The sequence below is a fragment of the Lygodium microphyllum genome, chromosome 19 (assembly GCF_053477565.2).
Source record: "Lygodium microphyllum isolate KBCC chromosome 19, Lygodium_microphyllum_v1.1.10, whole genome shotgun sequence".
Classification (NCBI taxonomy): Eukaryota; Viridiplantae; Streptophyta; class Polypodiopsida; order Schizaeales; family Lygodiaceae; genus Lygodium; species Lygodium microphyllum.
In genome coordinates this window covers 5102152-5127041 of record NC_141153.1, presented here as the reverse complement: position 1 = coordinate 5127041, position 24890 = coordinate 5102152, and the positions used below count along the sequence as shown (strand labels likewise).

At 45.8% G+C, this 24890-nt stretch overlaps 1 protein-coding gene across 4 annotated transcripts in view; it reads right to left on the bottom strand.

Annotated features, from left to right (window-relative positions):
• Positions 1-24890, bottom strand: part of LOC148019514 (SPX domain-containing membrane protein At1g63010-like) — a 94275-nt gene that overhangs the window by 6372 nt on the left and 63013 nt on the right. For all 4 annotated transcript variants that reach the window (XM_087701006.1, XM_087701004.1, XM_087701003.1 and 1 more), the window contains one exon: positions 3527-3789. In XM_087701006.1, coding sequence (XP_087557132.1) covers positions 3527-3789 — 263 coding nt within the window. The remainder of the gene's footprint in view (positions 1-3526; positions 3790-24890) is intronic.

Sequence of the window (24890 nt, the reverse complement as noted above, 5' to 3'; positions counted from 1 at the left end):
CCCCATAAAAACTATGATCTGACCTGCCACATGGCACTACCCTTGCCTGTACACTGTGACTGCTGAAAATGCCCAAATAAATAACAAGAAACGCTAGTCTAGGGGATGACTAATCTCTAACACCATACTCCTTTGAGGAACTCACCTGTATTGTGGACACCTACTATGCTAAGGCTTTTTGAGGTACATGACTGATAGACATTCTTCAAGTGTTTGCATACAAACTGCTCTCGCAAATCCTCAAAGGTAGTTCCTCCCACTTTTGTACTCCTCTTCAAGTTTTTAATAGACCCAAGTCTCAAGAAGTTCTCATCTTCGCCAAACTACAATTAAGAAAGACATAACTAGCACTAGCTTGGGAGTGGGGGCCCCGATCATCTCCACAAGGCACTTGGAAAATAAACATTAGGTAGCCCACATTCAAAGGACTAGCCATAGAGGATCCTAAAGACCATGTAACATGTTCAATGATTCCAAAGCCTATATCAAAGTAGAGGGGTAGGGAGATGGCTTCCTCACACTCTTTCCTTCTACATTGGCAAACATTGTGGACAAGTTTCTAGAAATTCACTTTTTCACTTGGACTTGATATATCTCAACGACCAGTTTTTAAAGGCCTACATCTAGAAAACCATGACAATCTCATCATCCAAGAGCTTAACTCTCTCGAGTATATTGCGACTAGTTTTAAAAGGCCTACATCTAGAAAACCATGAGGATCTCATCATCCAAGAGCTTAAATCTCTCTAGTATATTGAGAAGACACAATCCCCAACCTCATCACCCAAGCCAAAGAGTTAGTGGATAGCCTCTTACCTATTCAGGAGACTTTGGATGCATTGGCCAATATCAATGCACTCCAGCAATTAGTAGTAACAATTGAGAACACTTCCAAGCCTTCCTTGTAACTTGGTATCTCTCTACCTCTATCTTGTAGTACTACCAATGATGTTGCACAATCAACAAGGGATTGCACACTTTAAAAATGAAGAGAATCCAAATAAAAGAGCAATGTGCAATAGAGTTTGTAAGGAAAGAGATCTAGAGCTCAAAGGTTGCAACCACTTGTAGCTCCACTACTCTCTCTCCCTAGTGTATCCATTGCCAAAAATAACGGTATATCAAGTGAGTGCCTCAGGTAGAAATTATGGTAGTTTCTATTGTTGCAAGATGGACATGAGAAGTGAGAATGCTACTATCTCAAGGGCCTCAAATGACTCCCACAAGTACATTCGCTCGCACCTCCTCTCCTTCCTTATTCTACTCCCTCTAAAGTTCTTTGATTCCATCAAACCCATACTACTTTTCCTCCACATACCCATGTCTCCTACTATATAGCATCCCCTCCAACTTATCCATCCTCCACCAATTCCCCCCCCCCCCCCCCCCTTCCCCCCCCAATTACCCATTGCATTCTTGCTTGTATATGCCACCTCACCTGCCCCCCCTTCCACAAGACCAAGAGTACCTTGCAATATCCCTTGATTGTCCCGTATTGTGCTAGAGGTGTGGAGAGTGTGCGCATTATCAAAATAGGTGCACCCTTTCAAAAGACACTCCTCCATATCGGTTTTGTCCAAGTTCTTGAGATCATTATACTCGAGAGCACTCCAAGAACAAAAATACTCAAACTCCTCAATCTGCGAACTTGATCAATATTGCTTTACCCACAACTAGTGCACCCTCTCCCTTGGTAGCTATGCTTAGATAGGTACAAGTCCCACTTGAAGCCCTTTAAATTCATCTTCTACCTTAAAGAAAATCCTCAAGAATTCTTCCCCTATCTCTGTAGAAAAGTCTCAAGAAGTTTTCCTCAAAACTTTTCCCTTGGAGATTTTGCACGTAAGTCCTCTAGAAAATCATCCTTTGTCTCTACAAAAAACTCACAAGTTCCCCACCCAAACTTTCCCCTTAGAAATTATGTAGAAACCCATGAGGTACCTCCATAAAATTCTCAGGTCTTAGCTTCTATGGAGAAGCTTTAACTAAAGGAAAAGTGCCCTCTTATCTTTTGCAAGAAACCCCACTCGGTTCCTATTGGCAATTCCAAGGATGCAAATTCGATACCAAGGCTTAAGGAAGGCTAGACTGTTAGATAAAGGAGGCTTTCTAGCAAAGACAAATGCAATTGTCATCCATCCTCAACAACAACAATGGCCAAAGCTCTTGACAATTGGCCACCAAGAGAAGCTTTGCTTCATGAAACTTGCAACAGTGAAACACTAGTTGCAAAACACTAAAATGACTCTACAGAAATCCTTAGCTCTCTATTACAAAATCAAAATCATTGAATCTCTTTGGGAAACCAAAGTTCTCTGCAGAAAATTCAAATCACCAAATGTCTCCAACAATCCAAAGTTGTATGCAGAAAACCCAAAATACCCTAGAAACTTCTATTGGGACTGTGAACAGAACAAACTTCTTTGAGGATTTCGACTAATTTGGGAACTCTTGGAGCAGAGGAAACTTCTTTGAAAACTTGATTCTCTGGAGGCTCTGAAAATACCTCTACAGATGGTAAGGACACAAAAAACGTGGGTCCCCTTAAAAACTCAGCAAACTTCTCCAAAAACTCTCAGAACATCGAAACCACGAAGTTATTTTCGTAGTCATTAAAAAAATCAAATGATATTTTGACTAGATAGACTTAAGTTGCCAGCTGAACTCATATCAATTGGCTAAAGACGTGTGGCTGACTTGAAGCTTGACCCTATACTACACACGCACTTGGCCGTGTGTTGCCACCTATTACCTACATCCTGCCACCATCCCTCTCCCACTCACCACCCTTGTCTTACCTGGTGACATCCTCTCATGTCTGTCATCCTGCCTCTGCTCAACAGCCTGCTCCTCTGCACCCAAGCCTTTCCCCCACTGCTATCCTTCTCTTGGCCGCCATCTGGCTTTTTGATGTGCCCAACATGCTGCCCTATCTACCAGCTCTGTCCAGGAGTGTCCACCCGCCACCCTACACCTACCTCCTCATTCTCCTCCTGCCCACCACCTATGCCCAGTCATCTGCACCTTCAGACCCTTTCCCCACCTAATCTTCCAGCTCTGCCTACTGCTTCTCCTTTGCTTCTACTGCTCTGTCCCCACACAGCCGTCCTTGCCATGTGGTGGTGGTGAGTGCATGTTCTCATATGTGTGTGGTATATACTGAGCCATGCACATGCATGAACTCACGAGAGGAAAAGTTCAGTTTCCATATGGCTATGTTCAACAGGTAAAACGGTTCATTTCCTGCATTACTATTCATATACATAATCTTGAACCCTGGTAAATATCATGCAGTTTCTCACCTAAAGGGAACATAAAAGCTTACATCATGATTTTTTAGCCCTAATATATTAAAGGAAACTTGCACCTATAAATGAATCTCTATTAAAGGAAGCCTGCACCTGATAAATCATTGAAACCTGAATATCCAAAAATTAATCTACACTGGTACTTACTGAACACAACAACTTTCTGAAGAAAGTGGAAGCTTGTATACATCAAAAAGGCATAGTGTACGAGAATTCACCCTTCAAGAGCACGGCCCAGCAGCAACAACCATACTGAATCAAAAGGGAGAGCCAGAGCATACAGAAAATTCCCAGCTATCAACAGCAAAGTGCTCACTGCAAGAGGTGCCTTGTAAGACTTATTGGACCACCAACTATAAACAAAAGCAGAAATGGTGGCACACAAAGGCATGGAGCCTATAATGATTCCACTGATAGTGGCAGGCATTTGCAGAAGTTGTGCATATTCATCAGATGTTGGGACAATTATGTAGTAGTTAACCTGCACATTGACAGATTGCTTCAATTCGAGCTCACTTAAGTGTTACCTTCTTACAAAAGAAGTAGTCTCACACAACATAAACAGGCAGTTAAGACTTAAAATCTATGCTAAGATATGTGTCACAACCTTATATTTGGCATGCTTCACAAGGATCATCAGAATACATAACAAAGAACAAAATTACAATTACAAGGAAATATAAGGTTGGTGGTAAGGGAACGCATGAGTTGCTCATTAGATAGTCGCACTGGTGGCAAGCAGAATCCAAAACACAGCTTCATGAATCTCACATAGAACTGCATATAACTTCTGGTAGAGATGTTAAATTGTAAAGAGCTGGCTCCTAAAAAGACAAAAATTTCAAAAACCATGAAAAGGGATGATGACATAGATGAAATTGTGGCACTTGCTAGTATGATGAAACAGGGTGTTTTCAATCTAGTAGAAATGCAAAATATCTGTGACATAAGATCTGCACCTTACAATAGTACAGGAACCATTCAGACAAATTTACACCTTTTTATGTACATCCTTACGTTCAAAGAATCGTCCATGTCTTTGGAAGGCGAAGCATATACTCCCTGGTAAAATACAGGTTTGATTGGTTCGGTCAGCACAAACTATAGACTAATCTATAGTGCAAGATATTTATCCAAGAATCTTATACTGTTGACCTAAAGACAAGACAATGGTGAAGGAAAAAGTGGCAATTCTTCCTTCCAACATATGTTCGAGATGTTGGCTTCATACCACCCCAAGTATATTTTTCTTATGTAAAGCAATGATAGGCCAATTTCATGCATCCATTATATCAAAACCATTGGTTTGCATTTAGCCTAGGGTGCTAAAGCTCACAGCATCAGTCCTGCCAAGGTTGATCAAACATTCACTGCTTATCAAGCTCTCTTGAGCATCATTATATGCTGTTTTAATTCTCTTGCGAACAAAATAGTATAGCAGCACCTAGGCTAGGTACATCCTTAGGTTAGTCTCATATTTCCATTCTTAGAGTACATCCTTAGGTTTGTCTCATATTTCCATTCTTAGAGTACATTGGGCTAGTACATCCTTAGGCTAGTCTAGTATTTCTATTCTTACCTTCTTAGGCTATTTGACTCAGGCATGTTGAGCTAAAAGATGCATTATAAACCGATTAGCTCTTTATTACAGCCCCAAAACACAAATTACCAAACGTTCATTAAACAGGGAAGGTGTTGCTAGTGAGTTTGTGTCCCATAAGCCAAAACCTAGCTTGGAAGGATCCACTCATCTATAAATAGAAAGGCTACCCACCACTGAACCCTATCTTGCTTTGCACATTGTTGGCGCATGGCTTTGCTCTGTAAACACCTCGATTACGGAGGATATCCTAGTTCGAGCTGCTGTCTACAACCGGTGCCTACTTCCCTACCTCCTCCATTGCTAGCAATTGTTTCCTACTTGTTGTCCACATTAGATAGGTGGCATCTGCTGCTAAATCACCATTTCCAGCCTCTATTAATCCCTATCACCTACTATGTTGACATCTTCAAATTTGCATGCATTTACTATTCAGCTTGCCATGAGGACATGAAATTTTGATTCTTTGCTTAGTATTTGATTAAGTGTTAATCAAAAGTGCAAATGTGAGGAGCACATGTGATGTGCTAGTTATTTATTTCACAATGACGGCCCAAGGACCTTGAGATACTAGTGAATGTCAAAGGTAAAAGTTGTACTAATTTGTACTTGATAGATACTAGGTCGTACGTGGTGGACAAATTTTGACCTAGATCATTTTATTAGCCATTAACGTCAATGGTGACATTATGAACTAGGCATTTATTAATTACTTAATGTCAGTTCAAGGGTTAATAAATGCTCAAGAATACTTGGGTGACAAATTGGCCTAGCCAAATTAATTTTTGGCTCATATAATTATTTTTCTAAGTAAGAATTACTTTTCAGTATTAATAATAACTTTTTAGTATTAATTAAATTACTTTTCAGTATTAATATTCTGAAATTTAATTTAATTGGGCTGAAAATTGCTTTAAAATGCAATTACAAGGCTGACACTTGGCAAAACCTTTCAATGCAAGTGAGGAAAAGGCTATATGATATGCGTGGAGCCTCATTCCAACATTGTGGAGATTGGGAAAGGAAGAGAGAGAGAGTTACTGCTGCAATTTTCTAGTCATTGGTGATCAGCCTAGCCATTGAAGGTTGTCAAAGAGCTGCCGCAAGCCGATCAAGAGGCCATTGCAAACAAGTGACAGCCCCTATAGGCTGTCTACAGGTAGGTGACAAAAAGTTTGGGGCCTACAAGGCCAGGTGACTACATGTGAGGCTCTTCTTGATGCTGGGCTGTAGTAGATTATCCATTCACAGCAGGCAACATTTAATTTCAGCCAATTTTGGATGTGAAACTCTGAAATTTCTCTCTCTAGCTTCCTCTCTATTCTCTTAGCCAATTCACAACTTCCCACAAGAGATCTTCACCAAATTCAGTCCCAAGAGTGTGCAATTGAATAATTTCTACTGCTTAACCCTCCTAGCAGCCTTGGGAAAACTACTTAGAAATTGAAACGTAGAACTTGAAATTTAGTAGCTGAAATTTGGGGATTTCAAAGAATTTCAAGAGGCCAATGTGTTGACTTAAACACACATTACAACTGATTAGCATCTTTTAAAAACCCCAAAACATGCTTAATTAATGAAAAACACAAATTTCATACGTGGCTGGAGAGAGTTTCAATGGTCTCCCAAAATCCTCATATTTTGGGGCACGCTTCAACATCCATAAATAGACAAGCTGTCCACCATTTAGCCTAATACTTTTGTGCAGGTTTCTCACTCTACCATGCAAATTTCAGCTATCAGTCACCTAGCATCTACTGTCCAGCCATCATCGACCACAGCCCATCACTATCCAGCCCTAGGCAGCCCGTTTTCAGCCATCCCCTTCCTGTTTCGAGGTCTTCATGGTGGTCACAACACTAGGGATTCGTCTCCGGTGGACATCACTCTGTCCGACACTGCATTGCTCTGTCCTTGGGCATTCTGTACACTCTAACATTCATTTACAACATTCATTCACTTCAGAGTTTCTTCTCTCTCTGTTTGTCTTTGTGGTTGAGTTTTGAGTTTTTGCATTTTGCATTTTGTGTTTTGTGTTTACGGTTTGAGTTTTGCTTGTCTTTGTCTGGGTCTTTGTGTTTCTGCCTTGGTCATACATGGTGTGTTTCCTCACCCTAAACCCTAGCATATTTTCACATGGTTTAGAGCCAGTGCTCTTCTAAAGAGTATCCTACAGTGATTGTGGAGACTATTCTTTGTGCGAGACTCGCATGCGACTCGATTCTGACTTGTACTATCTCATACACCTTCGGATCCTATGACACCCTATCAGGCTTCTCCATCATTGAAGACTCTGAGAAGGTATTATGGTCTCGAGGAGAAGGTAGGCACACCTTGACCTTTACCATCTTATTCTTCTCGTTTTGGTCATCTTACACATGAAGAGTTTGAGGAGGACTTGCGCATCATGTATAGTTCAGTTTACACTCCTCCAACGAGTGCTACTACTCCGTTTTGGACCAATTGGTAAGACTGGCCATCTCTCTAATCTTGGAGGGACCATGACATTCGGTACATCTGGTGATCCATCTCCTTTATCTCAACCAAGCCTTGTGTCAAGTTCATATAACCCTTTTGAGTTATATGAGCCAAAACCCTCTTCTGTTTCTTCTTTTGGTGTGCAAGATCCAGATGATTTTTAGTATATAAACTTTAATAGAGAAGGCACTTCAAGCAAATACCCTTTGTAAGGTATATCTCTATCATCTATTTCATTTGAGAAGTAAACCACACTTCTCAACTCCCTCCCATCCCATCACTATGTTCTCACCATTTTGATCTACTCAAATCTTCATTCCAAAATCTTGGATTACATTCCACTTCCGCTCAAAGCACACTAGGGGTTGGATCTTCCATCTCTGCTCCTAACACTTTCTATTTCTCCATCCCACAATCTACCTACCCTTCATTCACTCCACCTCTTGGTGCATCATGAGGGGAAATGCCACCCTTAAATATTCTACCTTCCACATATCCCCACTTCACCACATCCTTCCACTCTGGGACAATTGTGATGGGAATTCCCCTCACTACCCCCGAACACACACAAACCCTCCACATGGCCTTTCAAACGCAAGAATATCTATCCTTTGCTTATGGACTGTCGTCACATATCCCTTGGGTCACTCCTACACAGGGATTTCCATTCTCTTCTCGTGTCCCTATCCCTCCACCATGGGCTTCTCAAGCGATTAGCATGCCCCTACCCAATCTACCCTTGTGCACATTTGGATCCACTATCCACCCTTCTTGTATGCATGGTGGGCACTTTGGGATTACTTCCCAAGTGTACTCCACTCCATCTCCCTATCCTCCATATCCCCCCTACCCCCATTACACAACTTCTCCATCTCTTAACACTACCACTCCTATTGCAATGGCCAAGCATGCCTTCACGGATAAGACTCGCTTTAACGGGTTGAATTTCACCACTTGGTCAAACTTCATGCAACAAGTGCTCGAATCTCAAGCACTTTGGACCTCGTCGATGATACCGAGTCTACATCAGAGACCCTCGATTAGCTTACCCTAATCACACCCGTCAATGGAGAGCTTGCAATGCCACAACCAATGTTGAGTTAATGCAAGGGTTGCTTTCGTGGATCAGTAGCTTTGCCGTTGTGTCGCCTGCTACCCCCGCCTCCCAACTACTCCCTCACGCTCGAGCCCGCCCTAATGGTCGCCTGCGCTGGTGCCCCCTCCTTCCTCGCCTCTGGCCGGTCGCCTTGCCTTGCTCGTCACCCCGCCAGCCTTCCGCTCTGCCCCACCTTGCCCGTCGCCCCGCCTCATAGCCCGTCCTGTCTGTCGTCCTGCCCTGCCCTTCCCATCGCCCCCGCCCTACCCATCGCTGCTCGTCGCCCGCCCTACACGTTGCCCTGCCCTGCTCGTCCCCCCGCCCTGCACGTCGCCCCGCCCTGCCCATCGCTGCCCATAGCCCGCCCTACACATCATCCCGCCTTGCTCGTCCCCCCCACCGTGCTTGTCCCCCCGCCCCCGCCCTACCCGTCGCCCCGCTTTGGCCATCATCCAGCCCGTCGTCCCCCCCCCTCTGGCGCACTTCCCCTGTCCACAACCTTAGACCCATCTGCAACAAACACAGCAGTGTTGCCCTCCCTCGCCATCGATTCCCCTACCCTCCACTTGCTCCCTCCATCTATAGGAACCCCCCCCCCCTCAAGTAGCATCGCGACGTGATTATTAGTCCTCTCAGTAGGGACGCGCAACGGAAACCCCTGGTCAGACACCGACCCACTCAACAAGTGCCCCCCACTCAAACACCTTACGTGTAATCCTCTCTGAGGAACAACTCTTAGCCGTCCGAGCTAATGGAAATAGTGATTTATGATCAGGTGGTAGGACATTTCCCAACCAGGGCCCAGCTTCAGGACTGGCTACACTCCACACTGCGCATCGAGATAGCGCAAATCGAGGAGGCAGTCCTATTGGGCCAAGGGATCTTCATGGTCCGGCTCAGCTCGACGGACGCAGCTCGCGAGTTACTCGCCAGTTCACCATATGCGTCCACGAAGGGGGTCATACACATGGTCCCTTGATACATGGGCTTTACTGTGGAGGCATTTGCACTCCACAACAGGTTTCTTCAGCACCCGGTCACTCTTCTTTTCCCCGGCCTGGCGATTGAGTATCACCAGTTGGTGGAAGACTTTGGAAGGCTTTTCGCAACTATCCTTCCCGCATCCTTTGCGGATGTAGTGACAGCTGTAGGAGTCCCAAAGGTACGGGTGGCAGTGAAAGAGGTCAAGAATATCCCACAGTTCCTAGAGATTGAGGCGGGCGGGCACTCCTTTAGGTAGCAGGTCATTGTGACGGGGCATCCAAGGCAGTGCCTGCACTATCACAACTTTGGGCATCAAGCTGCAGGTTGCATGCGTTTCGGAGCCAAGGTGGCTCCACCCAGATAGGCCCTTAGGTGGACGTTGATGGCTTCACACGGGTCCAGAGACAACAGAGAGGGAGACGACAGGGGGGGGGCGCAGCTTGCGTCTCAGACCCAGCCTCTGCAGCAGGGAGCAGGTGGGCGTGCAACGCCCCCTCGACAAAGCACTCCACAACCCCCTCTTGCCCCCCCCCCCCCCCCGCAAGGACCGCAGCCCCCCACATCCACCACCCACGCCACAGACTAACTCTCATGAGTCCCCACACCCACCTCCCTCCACATCCCAGGTCCCCCCCCCCCCCTCCCCCCAAACTGACCATGGCCCACAACCCCCCACTTCCAGGACCTCCAACCCCCCCCATGCTGCCATGTACTTCCGTCCACCCCACCATCCCTCCAATCATCCTCCCCCCCACCACCTCCCGTACCAAGCACCTCCCCTGATCCACACCTGGTTCAGGCAATCCCTCCCAAACCCACTCCCTCGCCTCCCACAGGAGGTGATGAGCCACACATGTCTACATCCTCTTCGCACCAGCAGTCCTCCCCCTCCCATATAGCCACCAGCTCATCCAACCCGGCCGCCCAACACACCTTCCCGAGACAAGCACACCTGTTGCCACAGGAGTTCTTCCATAGTGACCCATGGTCCTACTTGAGAGTTGTGCAGCGTGAAGAGTTCCCACTACCTCTAGAGGTGGGGATCTTCGTGGTTCGTAAGTTAAGGAGAGGCAAGGTCCATCTACTAGCACCACCGGATGGACCAAACTACGCCTTTTTTCTTCAGTCCTCTCACTTAGGGGAGTGGACAATGACATAGATAGAGAAAGAGTTGAAAAGTCAGGTGGCAAACCACACCTCCCAGTGGATGGGAGAAGGACTAGCATTGTTTGCACAGCAGTGGCTTGGTTGCATGATGGACATTAATTGGTGGGCTGGTGTCGAGGTCCCTCACCTGAGCATTATCTTTTGAGCCCCTCCACAGTAGAGAGCTCCGAGGGATGTGATTGCGTGGCCCCTGGCACACACGGCCCGTTTCTACCATTGCACAGAGTCTGGACTCTCAGCACGGTTGATAGATGCATTGATAGTACCACCTGGAACTTCTATCACCCCGTCGGTCCGGCCAAGGGCCACCATGGGGGAATGGAGCTCGCCGTCCAGACCGGCGGCAAAGCGTACCTGCGTGCCTCATAGCTCCTCCTCATCATCAGCAGCCTCCACACCGAACAGATGCCTGTTCGGGCAGCCACAGGTTTTCCCATGAGCTTACATCTTGCATCCTAGAATGTGAAGAGCCTCCACTACAGTGGGGCACGTGGTTCCATGAAATTGATTGTTCGGCAGGAGTTGCAGCTTGTCCTTGCCGGACAGATCGATATCTTACTTCTACAGGAGCACAAGCTCATCCCCACCCAGGCCCAGTGGATAGGGAAGGTACTCCCAGGCAGCTCGCACACTTACTGGGAGCACGCCATAAGTGCCCACAGTAGGAGTGGAGACATATACACCTCTATTGGTCCGAGTCTTACCGCTTGTGTTCGAGACCATGGGACAATAGTGGCAAGGAGGGTGCTATGGATCAGATTGGATATTGGGGACTCATGCCTTGGAGCCCTTAATATCTATGCCCCTACGGAGGTTAGGGCACGCAGCAAGTTCTGGGTGGAGATCACGGAAGAACTCCCTGAGGTGGACTCCTGGATTGTTGGAGGAGACTTCAACAACCTGGAGGCTTTGGAGGACCAACAGGGCAGAGGGAAAAACTACCAGGGCATGGCCGGGGAGAAGAGGAGGCATGGGAGGTGTTTCTACAGGAAGTAGGAGCACACGATGCCTGTAGAGACCCTGCCTTCCATAGGAGGGAGAGGTCACTGGACTTCTCTTGGGAATACAGGCGGCTAGGTGGAGTCCTGCTAGAGCGGTTGGACAGGTTTTATGTGGGAGAGTGGAGAGGCTCTCGGGGAGGCCAGATTGGGCAGTTGGCGAGCACCACATTTTCGGATCATTGCCCGCTTCTCCTGACACTAGATCCCCCAGCATCTGCCCTAGACTCACGATCTTATCAGATCCCTGACTCAATCTAAAGGAGGGAGGAGGACACAAGACAGATAGAGCAGATTTGGACCAGAGAGTGGGGTAGGAGGGGCCAGATCGCAGAGGAGGTTGCAGAGGCCCTAGCTGAGTCGAGCAGAATCTGCCAAGAGTTGCATACAGGCCAAGCAACAGAGCTAGGAGGAGGAGAGAGCACTCCGGTGGGACCTTGCAGCCACGCAGAAATTATTACAGGTGGCACCAGGGGATCCCACTCTCCACGCACAGGAGGTGCGTGCGCGAGCAACCATTGCGGGCCTAGAGGACAAGCGCTCTGAGTTCTCTTTCCGCACCTCAGCAGCTTTCTGGGCGCGGGAGGGGGACACGATGTGCAGGGAGTTTTTTCAAGTACACCAGCCTCGCACCTCTGGAGAGCAGATACGCAGCCTCCGAGATCAGTATGAAAGGACCCGCTCTAGCCCAGATGAGGTGATGGAGATTGCCACTGACTACTATAGTCGCCTCTTCCAGCAGGAGACAGCCTCAGCTAGAGGACAGCGATGTAGACAACATGTCTGGGATAATATTCTGTCCCTCCTCACAGAGGAGATGGGACGCTCCCTCCTAGCCCCCTTCACAGAGAAGGAATTAGAGGAGACTTTCCATACACAGGACGGGCGAAAATGCCCGGCACAGGATGGCCTCTCCAAGGCTTTCTTCACTACCTTCTAGGAAGTGGTGAAGAACCCCCTACTGTTGGCCTTTCAGGAGATTTTCACTTCAGAACAGATGCCAGGGAGTCTATCAGCAGGCCTTATCAGTCTTCTCCCCAAAGGGGGAAACCGGTTGGAGCTTTCCCAATGGAGATCGATCAGCCAGTGGCCTATAAGGCACTGGCAAAGATGATTGGTAGGTGAATACGCCCCTTGCTTCCAGATATCATCCATGATACACAGACAGGCTTTGTCCAGGATAAGAGCATCCTGGACAATGTATTCACCTTCTTTGAGGAGACAGAGTGGGCCCAGTACAGTGGGCAAAGACAGGCCGTACTACTCTTGGATTTTGAGAAAGCCTATGACAGGGTGGACTAGGATTTCCTAGAGGGCACCATGGTGAGGTTGGGTTTCCCCCAGGCTTGGATTTCCGGGGTCTCCGAACTTTACAAATCGGCCACCAACAGGGTTCTCATAGGAGGGAGACGAGGGGAGGAGTTTCGGTTGGAGAGATCGGTCCGACAGGGCTGCCCCCTAGCCCCATACTTGTTCCTTCTCTTTGCAGAGGCGATGTCTCACTTCCTCAGGTTACGAGTGAGCGGTTTACATGGCCTCCGACTTCCAGTAAGAGAGGAGACCGAGCTGTTAGACTCAGAGTATGCAGATGACACAGCACTCTACATAAAGGACAACGAATTGATGCTGGAGAGAGTGAGGCTGGCTCTTGAGGTGTTATGTACTGCAGCGAGAGCAAAAATCAATTAGCGAAAGTCGGTTGGTTTCCTCACAGACCCGGACTCTAGCATGGAGTGGGGCGTGCACTTGGGATTTAGATGGGTGAGCAGAGGACAAACCATTCGATACCTGGGGTTCCAGGTGGGACTCGACATCACTCCTACCCACAGTTTCTTCCAGTCCTCGATTCTATTCGGAGGAAGCTGACCTACTGGAGCACGGCTCGCCTCTCACTAGCCGGCCGAGCCCTGGTAATTAACCAGGCCCTCCTAGCGACGGCCTGGTACATCACCTCGTGTTGGTGCTTCTCCTCCTCTTGCGTAATACAACTTCGCTGCCTAGTGCGGAATTTCCTTTGATCCGAGTAAGACGGCTCCAGGGATTCCAAGGCCAAGGTGGCGTGGGAGACCATTATACGACATCGGCCAGAGGGAGGGCTTGGGATCATAGACCCAAAGTATCAGAGTATGGCCCTCCTGGGCAAGCTAGTTGTCCGCGGCCTCACACCGGGAGGGCAGACCTAGAAGGTCCTATTGCAGGAGGGTCTTCATGACTGTAGACCGAGGCTTGGCGGTGAGTGGAGGCCGTCCCTGAGATGGATCTTCATGACAGCCCAGATCAACCCCCCCAGATCACCCTTCCTACGCAGCTTGCTCCGTGTGTGGCAAGGCCTCCGTAAGGCCCTTATCTAGAGCCCCCCAAGCTGCTAGGAGGAGATAGATCGTCAGCCGGTGATTTGGAACCCCCAGGTCAAGGACCGGGAAGGGGCACAAACCGGCGAGCGCCCCCACATCCAATGGGCTGGTTGGGAGGCTGGCTCAGCTTGTACAATCAGGACATGGCGGCAGGAGGTGTACAGGATGGCGGACGAGGAGGTGCTGAAGCAAGCATCAGGCTGCCAGCGAGGAGTGGAGCTGAGGAGAAGGGAGATAGACGCAGTGATACCTCAAGAGTGGCTTGCTCCCCCGATCCAAGAGCCGATAGATCTCGGGGAGATATGGGCCGCTAAGTTTTCACCAACAGGCATCCCCTTACAGGTGGCAGGAAGAGTGGGTGGCACTCCACCAGGGACCTTTTTCACAATGCAGGAGAGGGGGCGTTTGGCTCTTGACAGAGGGCAGCAAGACGAGGGGATAGCTGTCCTTTCATGGAAGAGGATCCGGGTGGTTGGCCTTCAGGAGAAGACATGGCAACTAGACCCTTTAGTCTTTTGGTAGGAGCTCAGGGAGCGGCGCCTCTAGATCTGAGAATGAAGGCCACTTGATGAGCTGGAGTGGGATCCAGGAGAGTGGCTTTGGCCGGCCACTATGGTCGCCAAGAAGCCACCGAGGTTCCTGGAGTATACCGCCAGGATTGGCAGACACGTACTGATGCAAGAGGACATGGATTGGGCGCCGTCACGTAGCAGACACTAGGCGGAGCACAGCATCACGGAGCCGTTCCGACAGACCTTCTGGCATCACCTACGGGACAGCTGGAGGCCGAGGAGGGTTTCGTACTTTTTATGGCTGGTGGCACATGGAGGCTTGGCGGTGGGAAGCTGGCTTGCCTAGATGTAGAAGGAGGGAGTTTGTAAGTGCCGATGGAAACCCTAAAGCATTGCCTTTGGTTATGTGAGGCGACACAGCTCGTGTGGAGAGGAGTATGCCGCATCCTGCGCCGCATAACACCCAGCCTTGGATGTATCTCTTAGGGTGCTTTCTGTTGGCAGGCAGTCAGTCACGGCCATCACCTTCTGTATGAGGCCGGGATGCAAGACACGATATTCATGATCAAGACAGGGTTGTGCGCAGTGGTGGGTTTAGAGGCTCTACCCATCCGCCAGGTACTGAAGCCCACAGCAGACCGCTCTGAGGTATGGGAAATCGTAGGGAGTCTTACTGGTTGGCATATCTGGACGGCGCGGTGTTAGGTGGCTTTCGGCGGAGAAAGACCTTCAGTACAGGTGACCCTAGCGGAGCTCTGGACCTCCATCATCCACTCCCTTCGAGGCCGATGGGATCAAGTGCAAGGCGAGTCCAGGGCTCGTCAAGAGCTCCGAGGTCATTTCATGCGCACTTGGGGAGGCCAAGACTTGTTCTTCGTGATGCAGGCAAGCAACCCCTGATGGCAATACACCCCCCCTCCATGGCTTCTTGCCCCTATCCCTCCCAGACCACCTTGAGAGGCTTGTATATATGATGTATCTATGACTCTCACCAGCTCCAGCTTGGTCTATTGAGCATGAGCACTTCTTTGTATTCAGGTTTTTTTCTGAAGTATTATAATCAGCCACACTTTATTTGCAAAAAAAAAAGGGGGTTGCTTTCATGAGTTCCACTCTCAATTACAACCTTTTCCCCTCGCATCTGAGTGTTGAAGTCATCTCGTTGACCGCTATGCAATAGAGCTCGCACTCAATGTATCAATCTCGATTTTGAGCTTCAAGAGTTTTCCATTAAGAAAGGGGATGATCTAAAAGTCAAGTTGGCTGAGTATCGGCATTTACTCGCCGAGTTTGCAACTACTAGCTCCCTGAAGTCAAATGACGATCAAGTTACGTTCTTCTTGAACAAGTTGCCTAACAAATACTTCTATTCTATCTAGCACATTATCTCACAACCTAGATTGCGACCTTCTACGAGTTTGAGTGTCAGTTCTTGCATTACGTGAGGCTGAATGATCAAGTCCACAGGAAGTCCTCCACACACATCTATTCAGAGGCATGAGGGCTGGTTGCCTTTTCTTGGGGAGGGAAAACCAACAATGAAAAGAACTCGCAAGATACAGAGGCAAGCCAAAATAAGGGTGACTCGACTTCCTCCGACGGAAACAAAGAAACACGAAACCCTTGGCAACAAATCCCTAAGAAAAATAGATTTTACACACATTGCCAAAGGTTAGCCCATATGGACAAAAAGTGTCATACCGAGGCCTAAGGTCTTTCTCCTAGAAAACCACAATAGACTATTGCAATTGCCTCCACTTTGGCTGGCCAGTCCAGAGGGACTACGCCTCTCGTTGATGTGCCATCTACTCCATCTGCCCCAACAGCTACTAGATATATGGCACACAGACAACCTCAACAGTCTATCTCCTTCACTATTCTTGAAGGATTGGCTAATTGGTCTACTAGTGACTCACCTACATACTTACATACTCATTGCATTGCACTTAGCTTTGCTTTCTTTCATTTTATTTTCAGTTTTATTTTTTGGAGCATCTACTCACATCTATGCTTGCAGATTTTGATCTCTTTTGCACAGTCTTGTATTTCAATGCATGGCTAATATACAAGCTTGCACCAATTCTCCCTAAGATGGAGACAACAGATGCATGTCGTTCCTTTCATGGTTCCATCTACTTGGAGTTTTGCTCTTCTACCAACATGGAAGCTTCCCCTCCTAAGGCAGATTGTGTAGCATCTCTCTCTTGATGCTATCATGGCAGTGACTTCTATCCTTGCTCTTCCAATAGGGATGCTTCATCATATTCATCCACATGCTGCTCGGCACCACATGAAGACTGACATCTTTAGGCTCCCCTTCCTACTTCAGCATCGATATCCAAGTTGAGAGGGGGGGTTCCCACCCTTCTTGGTATTCTACAAGTTTCGGCACTTGTCTTCAACATCGGCCTTCCCCCCTTGTCGTACCTTCCCCTATGCATTGTATGATTTCATCATCTTTGTCTTAGGGCGCTTGGGCAAATGAACAAATTTCCCCACAAGAGACACTGCCCAAGTGGCACTTGGTGCACGAGTATTCTTCAACATGTAGCATACTATGCATCCCGTTGCGCAAAGCACCACCCATGGATTATACCACCATTCTTCTTCACATCCTACTTCATCATCTTTCTCTTGTCATCAGCATCCTAGAGTGATTGGGTAACCTTGTACTGTTTTATTATGTGTTGGATACACTATTCCTACTTCCATCTTCTAAGTTATTGTTACTTAATCAGCTACCACCTCTACAATTCATTTTTCCACGAAAAAAAAAGTTCAATGTGGTTCCATCCACCTTTGTAGGGCTTGATAGGCCATTGGGCAATCGTCGAGCGCCCTTTGTCCAATGCCTTATCCTCTCTGGGGTGACTAGTTGGACTCGCTTGATAAGATAACCATCACCTTTGTAGTCTTGGTAGGCCACTAGGCAGTTGACGTGCACCCTTTGTCCAATGCCGTGGTTACTTTACGGTGGAACGCCTTGGGGTAAACATTGCAGGTCTTCCCTTTTATGCTCAGTTTTGGGCCTGAGAGCGGGTGTTTAGCTAAAACATGCTTTATAGCCAATAAGCATTTTTAAGTAGTCCCAAAACATGCTTAACTAATGAAAAACACAAATTTGGTACGTAGTTTGAGAGAGTTTCATTTGACTCCTAAGACCGTGATTTTTTTAGGCACCCTTCAACATCTATAAATAGATAGGCTTCTCACTCTACCATAGAGGTTTCTCACTTCTATGATGCAGATTTCAGCAATCAACCACCTACCATCTATTTTATCCAGCCATCACCAATTGCAACCCATCACTATCCAACCCTAGGCAGTCTATTTTCAATGTTGTTTGGAGATCTCCATCTATTGTGTCATCATAGCACCTGATCAACCTACGATTTCAGTATCTGGTACCAAACAATAGGCTATTATCATCTCTCCCACCACGTGATTGCAACAATACCTGCGTTTTTGTTGGCTAGCAGGCCGTCTACATCAACAAATACTTCTCCTATTGTTGCCTCAGTTCCCTAGCACTCTAGTGATCAGCGTTTGGTGTTTACTGCACTTTGATACTCCGACTTGTAGTAATAGCACTTGGGATCCACCTTCGGTGGACATTACTCTCTGACACTGCATTGCTCTGTCCTCGAACATTCTCTACACTCTTACGTTCATTTACACCATTTATTCACTTTAGATTTTCTTCTCTCTGTGTTTGAGTTTTGAGTTTTTGTGTTTTACGTTTTGTGTTTAGGGTTTGAGTTTTGCTTGTCTTTGTCTAAATCTTTGTGTTTTAGTCTTGGTTGTACATGCTGTGTGTCCTCGGTGCAAACCCAAGTATATCTTCACACAACAAGCCAACATTAAATTTGGCGCAGAATTCGTCACCCAAGGAGTACTATTGAAGGCCAATCCCTCAACAAACAAAGGGCAAATTGGTTTGAAGGCTTTCTAGCCATTTATGATGGCAAGAGGCAATTGGATCAGTAGAGGGGACTAAAGAATCTTAGTAGTGTACTCCATCAATTTGCAATAAAAGATGAAGAAATATTGTGAGGGGTACTAGTTTTGGAGCCAATAAACTGTCCATTATCCAAGATTAAGTGGTAAATTGTGCATTTCAATTTGTGTACTTTAATTGCTTGTTGTGATCATTAATTAATCAAATTGTTACCACCCTTGAAGAGGAAGACTAGTTTCACAGCCTGTCCATACAATCTTCCATGTCATCAAATGAGCCGCGTTTGGAGTAGCTATTGTCGTCTACTTCTTCCTAAATTATTTCAATATTCTCTTCACTATTCGAGCTATCCACCTTCGTTTGGCTTTGATCCAAACTCTCCAGATTTGTGTTTGCTGCATTAAGCATTGCATTAATTCATTATTCATTCTTTCATATTTAGTATTCATTGTCTCTGAGTTACCCTAACCCTACTGAGTTCTTTAATATTTAGTATGATTCTGTTTACTATCTATAGATGAGTGTTTCGTTACATGATATCAGAGCTAGGAAATTCACTGAAGACACCTAAGCTTTTGATTGGAGAACTCATCAACAAAAACACGAACATCAGAGGAAAGATGACTTCGAACACTTACCACTCCAATCTCCTAAACCTTTAATGCTGAGAACCAAACAGGAGCAAGCCTCAGAGATGCCAGCAAAGATTCAACATGGTAGAGAGATCTTAGACTACCACGGAGTCCACAAACCATATGAGATCTCACAAGCCAAGTATGACCTTATCCTTATGCATGGGGCTCAACCACAACTAAAAGGTAAACTCGATTATTCTTCTTCAGATTCAAAGCAAAGATCCATTGATTTTGCAAAAAGATTGAAACCTCCATTTAGGACCGGCCATCTTATTGGAGAGACTGGCATGGAGTATAAACCTACTTGTTCTTCGCCTTCTATTCCAGTGCCAAGTACATTTGGTATTACTTCTCAATCATTTCCTAATGTTTCCACTTTCGAGTGAGATTTGGGGAATTATCAAAATGGGAAAAAACTTCAAACTTTTTAGTATAATTTAAGTCCTAAAGAGGACCGATTTTTATATGTAAGCACGAGAAGAGGCGCTTATAAAAAGGAATCGGGCAATCCCTTTTCTTCATCTTCTTTTTCTTCATGGTGAAACATCACATTCTTCTTTTCCATCTTCTTTCACATTTCAATTTCAACCACTAAAATCTCGAAAATCATTTTAATACATTCACATCCACTTCATCTAGATCTCAATTTCAAAACCCACCCATCTCACCTACTTCTTCCACGGCATCTCCATTCACACCTTTTCGCCTTTCCTTTTCACACACCACATATGACATCTCATATCACATTGGGGAGTTCTTCAAATATAGGCACGGCCTTCAAGACCTTTATATTCTCACATCCAAGTGGTATAGATGCACCACCCCGCATACATGCAGATGCACCTATGTGTAAGGCTCAACCTCAATCTCATATACTTTCAGGATTTTCATCACACATACGTGCACATGCACCTATGTGCAAGGCTCAACCTCAATCTCACATACTTTTAGGATTTTCATCACATGGAATATCCTTCCAAACATTCCTAAGTGTGGACCAATTGGTACCACAATTTGCCCATATGGCCATACCTAGTGGACCTTTTGACTATGTTCCAATATCCTAGTCAACAATTGGCAAGGGTTATTAGATTCCAATGCCTCCTCCATCGGCACCTTACGGAAACCCTCATCCCAATTCTACGTGCCCATCCTAGAACCTATCCACCCTTTTATCATCCTTACCCCTCTTACCTGACACATCATGGTTCTTCATCCTAATTAGCCAAGCATGCATTCATTGACAATACTCTTTTTAAAGTGTCTAGCTATACCACTTGGTCAAATTTGATGAGACGTGTCCTAGACTCACAAGTCACAGAACTTGTGGGACATTCTACAAGGGCTGGAATCCCAACCAAACCCTCACATTGTTTCACTTGAGGTTGACCGTTCTTGGAAGGCATGTAATGTCTCGGTCATTGTTAAGTTAATGCAAAGCTTGTTTCCTAAATTCCACTCATAGCTTCAGCATTTTGACCTTGCATATGGGCATTGGAAACACTTGATTGCCCGCTATATGTAGCTCAAGATAGGATGTAGAATAGCACCTACCATATCAATCTCAAAAATGAGCTCCAAGAATTTAGATCCTTTTCCTCCATCGACACCTATAGATGATTGGAATAGCTTGTTTGTTTTGTGGTGTGTTCCATCCCTTTTCATTTTCCCCTCCAAACACAAATGTTTGATAGAACGAATACATTTGAATTTATTTGTTTTAAACAAAAAATTTACGAAGTGGTTCCATCCGCCTTTGTAGGTCTTGGTAGGCCACTAGGCAGCCAATAAGCACCCTTTGTCCGATGCTTTGGCCTCTTTGGGATCTTTGGCCTCCCTTGTTGGTAGGATAATCATCACCTCTATAGTCCTTTTAGGTCTTTGGGCACTCGATGAGCACCCTTTGCCTGATGCCCTAGTTGCTTTGGAGTGGGATGCCTTGGGGTAATTATCGGCTTGAACTATCTTGATATTCCATTCCTAGATCTAGTTTTGGGCCAAAGAGGGAGTATTGAACCTAAAAAATGCATTATAAACTAGTTAACTCTTTATGACAGACTCAAAAATCAAATTACAAAACTTTAATTAAAATGAAATGCCTTCCTAGAGAGTATCTATGTCCCATAAGCCAAATCCTACTTTGGGAGGATCCACTCATATATAAATATACAAGCTGCCCACCACTCAGCCCTATCTTGTTTCGCAAATTGTTAGCACCTATCTCTATTGTCCACACCCCCATTATGGAGGATACCTCAGTTCGAGCTACTATCTACAGTCGGTGCCTACTTCTACACCATCCTCCATTGTCGGCAATTGTTTCCTACTTGCTACCTACATCAAGCAAGTTATGTTTGATGCTAATTCACCCTTCCCAGCCTATGTTTACCCTTATGGTGATGACGCTTGTTGCTAGCATGGTTAAATATGCCTGCATTCATTGTTCAGCCTGCCATGCCATAAGATCAACTATGTTTTGCTTGAGATGTCTCATTGATGCTTGATCTTGGACACTTGTCACTGGTGCAGTCTTACATACTTTGTTTGAGCTTTCTTGCTTGACACTTACGGCTTTTGTGCCAATAGGAGTGTCTTTGGATGCTTGATAGACATTGCGCATGAGATTTATGCTACTTGAGCATTCAGACACTTGAGACTGGGATCTTCACTTGGATGTTGCCTGGTTGATATGCCATGGTCCTCACAGATGTACTTGGATTGATTTGGGCTTTGCACTCCCTCAGCATACACCTATTTGTGTGAGGTCTTGCCAATGTTGTGTACACTTTGTCCTATTACACAGGGGGTGTGCCATCTTACTAATGGATTCATTTGACATGCTTGGGTGTTTGCTCAATGTCCGTACAATTGTTACTTGCTGATTTATGCCTGCTTGATGCCGGTTATGGTTTGACAGCCAGTGGTTGACTTGGTGCGTTCATTTTGCCTACAATTTGCTCTCATTGTACCTGGATGTAATTTATCATAGCAAGCATTTGTGTGTGGACTGACGTGGAATTTTCATATTAAATCATTCTAATTTTATGTACTTTTGATGGTGCTTGGTGGGTAGCATCTTTAGCTATCAGTTCGTGGTCATTTTGCCTTGGTTTTGGTGGCATTTTGGCTATTTACAACAGAAAATAGCAAGTAGTTTTGAATTGTCTACACTATTTCAGCTTGCAGTATGGCATCTTCTTCCACTGACAGTGATATCTTCAACATCATTTAGCTTGATGGTATGAATTATGCCTATTGGAAGAGCCAAGTTTGGCAGGTATTGGTGCAGAAATTGTAGATAAAGCCACTAAGGTTGCATGGAGAGCAGCCTGAAATTATGATTGATGATGAATGGATGGAGCTTGATGAGTTATGCAAGTCCACCCTCATCTTGTCTCTCACTGAATAGATGCATTACAATGTGGTCGAGGAAGCATAGAGTGCTTGGCAGCTTTGGGATAAGATCAAGAACCTCTATGACAAGAAAAGTCCAGCAAGTCAAATGTATTGACTGAAGTAACTTATGGACCTATGCATGAAGGAGAATATGATCTGCTCATTTGAGCCAGTTCCATGCTATTCTCAAGAACTTAACTTCATAGGGCATTACTTTCAATGATGAGGTTAGCAGTGCAAGCTTCAGAAGTACATGGAGATAATCAATCAAAAGATTAACTGTGAGAAGTGCGCCGAGTTCCTTTGGACCTTCAACGAAAACCATGGCACTATCATTGTGCACTTAGAAAATGAAGCCTGCCAAGCAGAAATCGAGCTAAGCCCTAAGCTAGTACAGAAAGCACTAAACCTACCAAACAAAGTGGAGAGATGGACAAAATGAGATGTGTATGACATGCTAGGGATGGACAAAGTGATAGTACTAAAAGGTGAGAAGAATCGAAGCTTGCTTGGAAGAGTTATGACAGGAGAGCAAGAGCAAGAAAGAGAGAGAGAGAGAGCAAATGGGAACTCCAACAGTCACAATGTGTGACTGGGCCTTCCTTGATTCAAATTGACAAGCATTCATTCATTCACTTCAGAATTACCTTTCTTCTCCATTTGTGTTTGTGTTTGCGTTTTGTGTTTTTGCGTTTTCCATTTTTGCATTTTTGTGTTTTGTGTTTCACGTTTGTGTTTAGTTCTTTGTGTTTCACTCGTGATCACACACTCCATGTTTTCTTTTGCAAGACCTAGCATATCTCCAAAGCACCTTGTTGCATTAGCATGCCCCTTTATGCATTCGCATTGTGTATATAGGTTGGCCACCTTGGTTAAGTAAAGACTTAAGGAAGGGGGAAACCCATGAATTGTGTTGCATGCATGATTCCCTTCTACCCTCATCAAGGAAAGCATACATGAGAAAAATGCTCCCCCAAGATCCTAAGCAGCTACTACCTATGTTTTGATAGCTCTACACCAACACCCTTGATTGCGGTTGTGTATTATTGGGTCTTACTTTTATAACCCAAAAAAAACACAAGTTCCATTCAATTGGGCGACTCAAACGAAGATATCCATTGTCTCTCTAGTCTTGGTAGCTCCTTAGGCAATCCACATTGAAACCCTTGGCCTCATGCCTTGGTCTCTTTGGGGTGTGACATTTTGGGTCACAGCTAAGCTATCTCTTCACTCTCCTTGATCTCCCTTTGTGTGCCTAAGAGAAGCTGTTGAGCTACTAAAACTTGCCTCCAAATTATTCTTATTTTCAGGCATTTTTTAGCTCATTACAAAAGGCCCAAAAGACATTTCTTCTTTTAGAACAAGACACAAGACTTTTATTGGCTCCAATAGCTTCTGTAAAAGTGTCTCAATGAGCACAACACTCTTCTTACCTTCCATCCCCTTGCCTACTCCATGCATTGACAAATGTCACCACTAACCTTATCTACCCAAATCTAGAACTCTTGCACTTGTTGCCAATCACCACCAACTGCTCCAAAGCTGCCTTTAGAGCATTCATCTAGCCTTGTTGCAGCTGCACAACATCTTCCACAGCTGTGTCTACCTTTGCAGCCCCGGCAACTGTTAGCAGTCATGTTTGTCATGCCTTGTCATCTCTTGCTTGTGAGCCTCAGTCAGAGTCAGACAAGGACTTTAGAAGCTCTGACTTGTCTATCACTTGTTTTGACGGAGGAGGTAGCTCATTCTAGAGCACTCAGTTTATTGCATTTTAGTGCATTTTCTCCTCTAGTCGGGATTTTATGTGCATTTCCCAGGGCAGTTTCTGCATTCTTCAGTCTGCCTCACCTGCGGGACATTTTCCACCCTTTCCGGGATCTTTCTGAGCATTCCTGGCATTTTTACCAGCAGTAAATGCTGGTCGGATCAGCATTAAATGCTGGTCGGACATATTTTTGGCCTCAAATTTTAGGTTGGCCAGTTTTTGGGATTTTTGGCTATTTATAGCCATTTCCCACTTGGCAGTCAATTGTATTATCATCTTCCCTCCTTCCTTGGCAGGTGCACACTCCGACTCCGTCATCTTCCTCCGTCTTCGGTGCTGCCCTCATCATCAGCCTTATCTGGTGCCCTCACTGACGCTTCGGGCTGCGTGCAGGGACTGATCAGTCCACAGTTTTGTATTCAGCATTCATTACAGTCAGTGCAGATTTTCTTCCTTCATTTTCTGCTTTCTCTCTCTCTCTCTCCCCCTCTATGTTCGTGTTTCTTCTTCCGTTGCGCACTCTCACAGCAACGTGTTATCCAGCTGGCCAACCTGTTTTCTACCTGCATTTTAGCCTTGTTCAGCTGTGTTATACATTATCTTCATCATCCTGCTTTTTGCTGCTGCTACAGGTTGTAA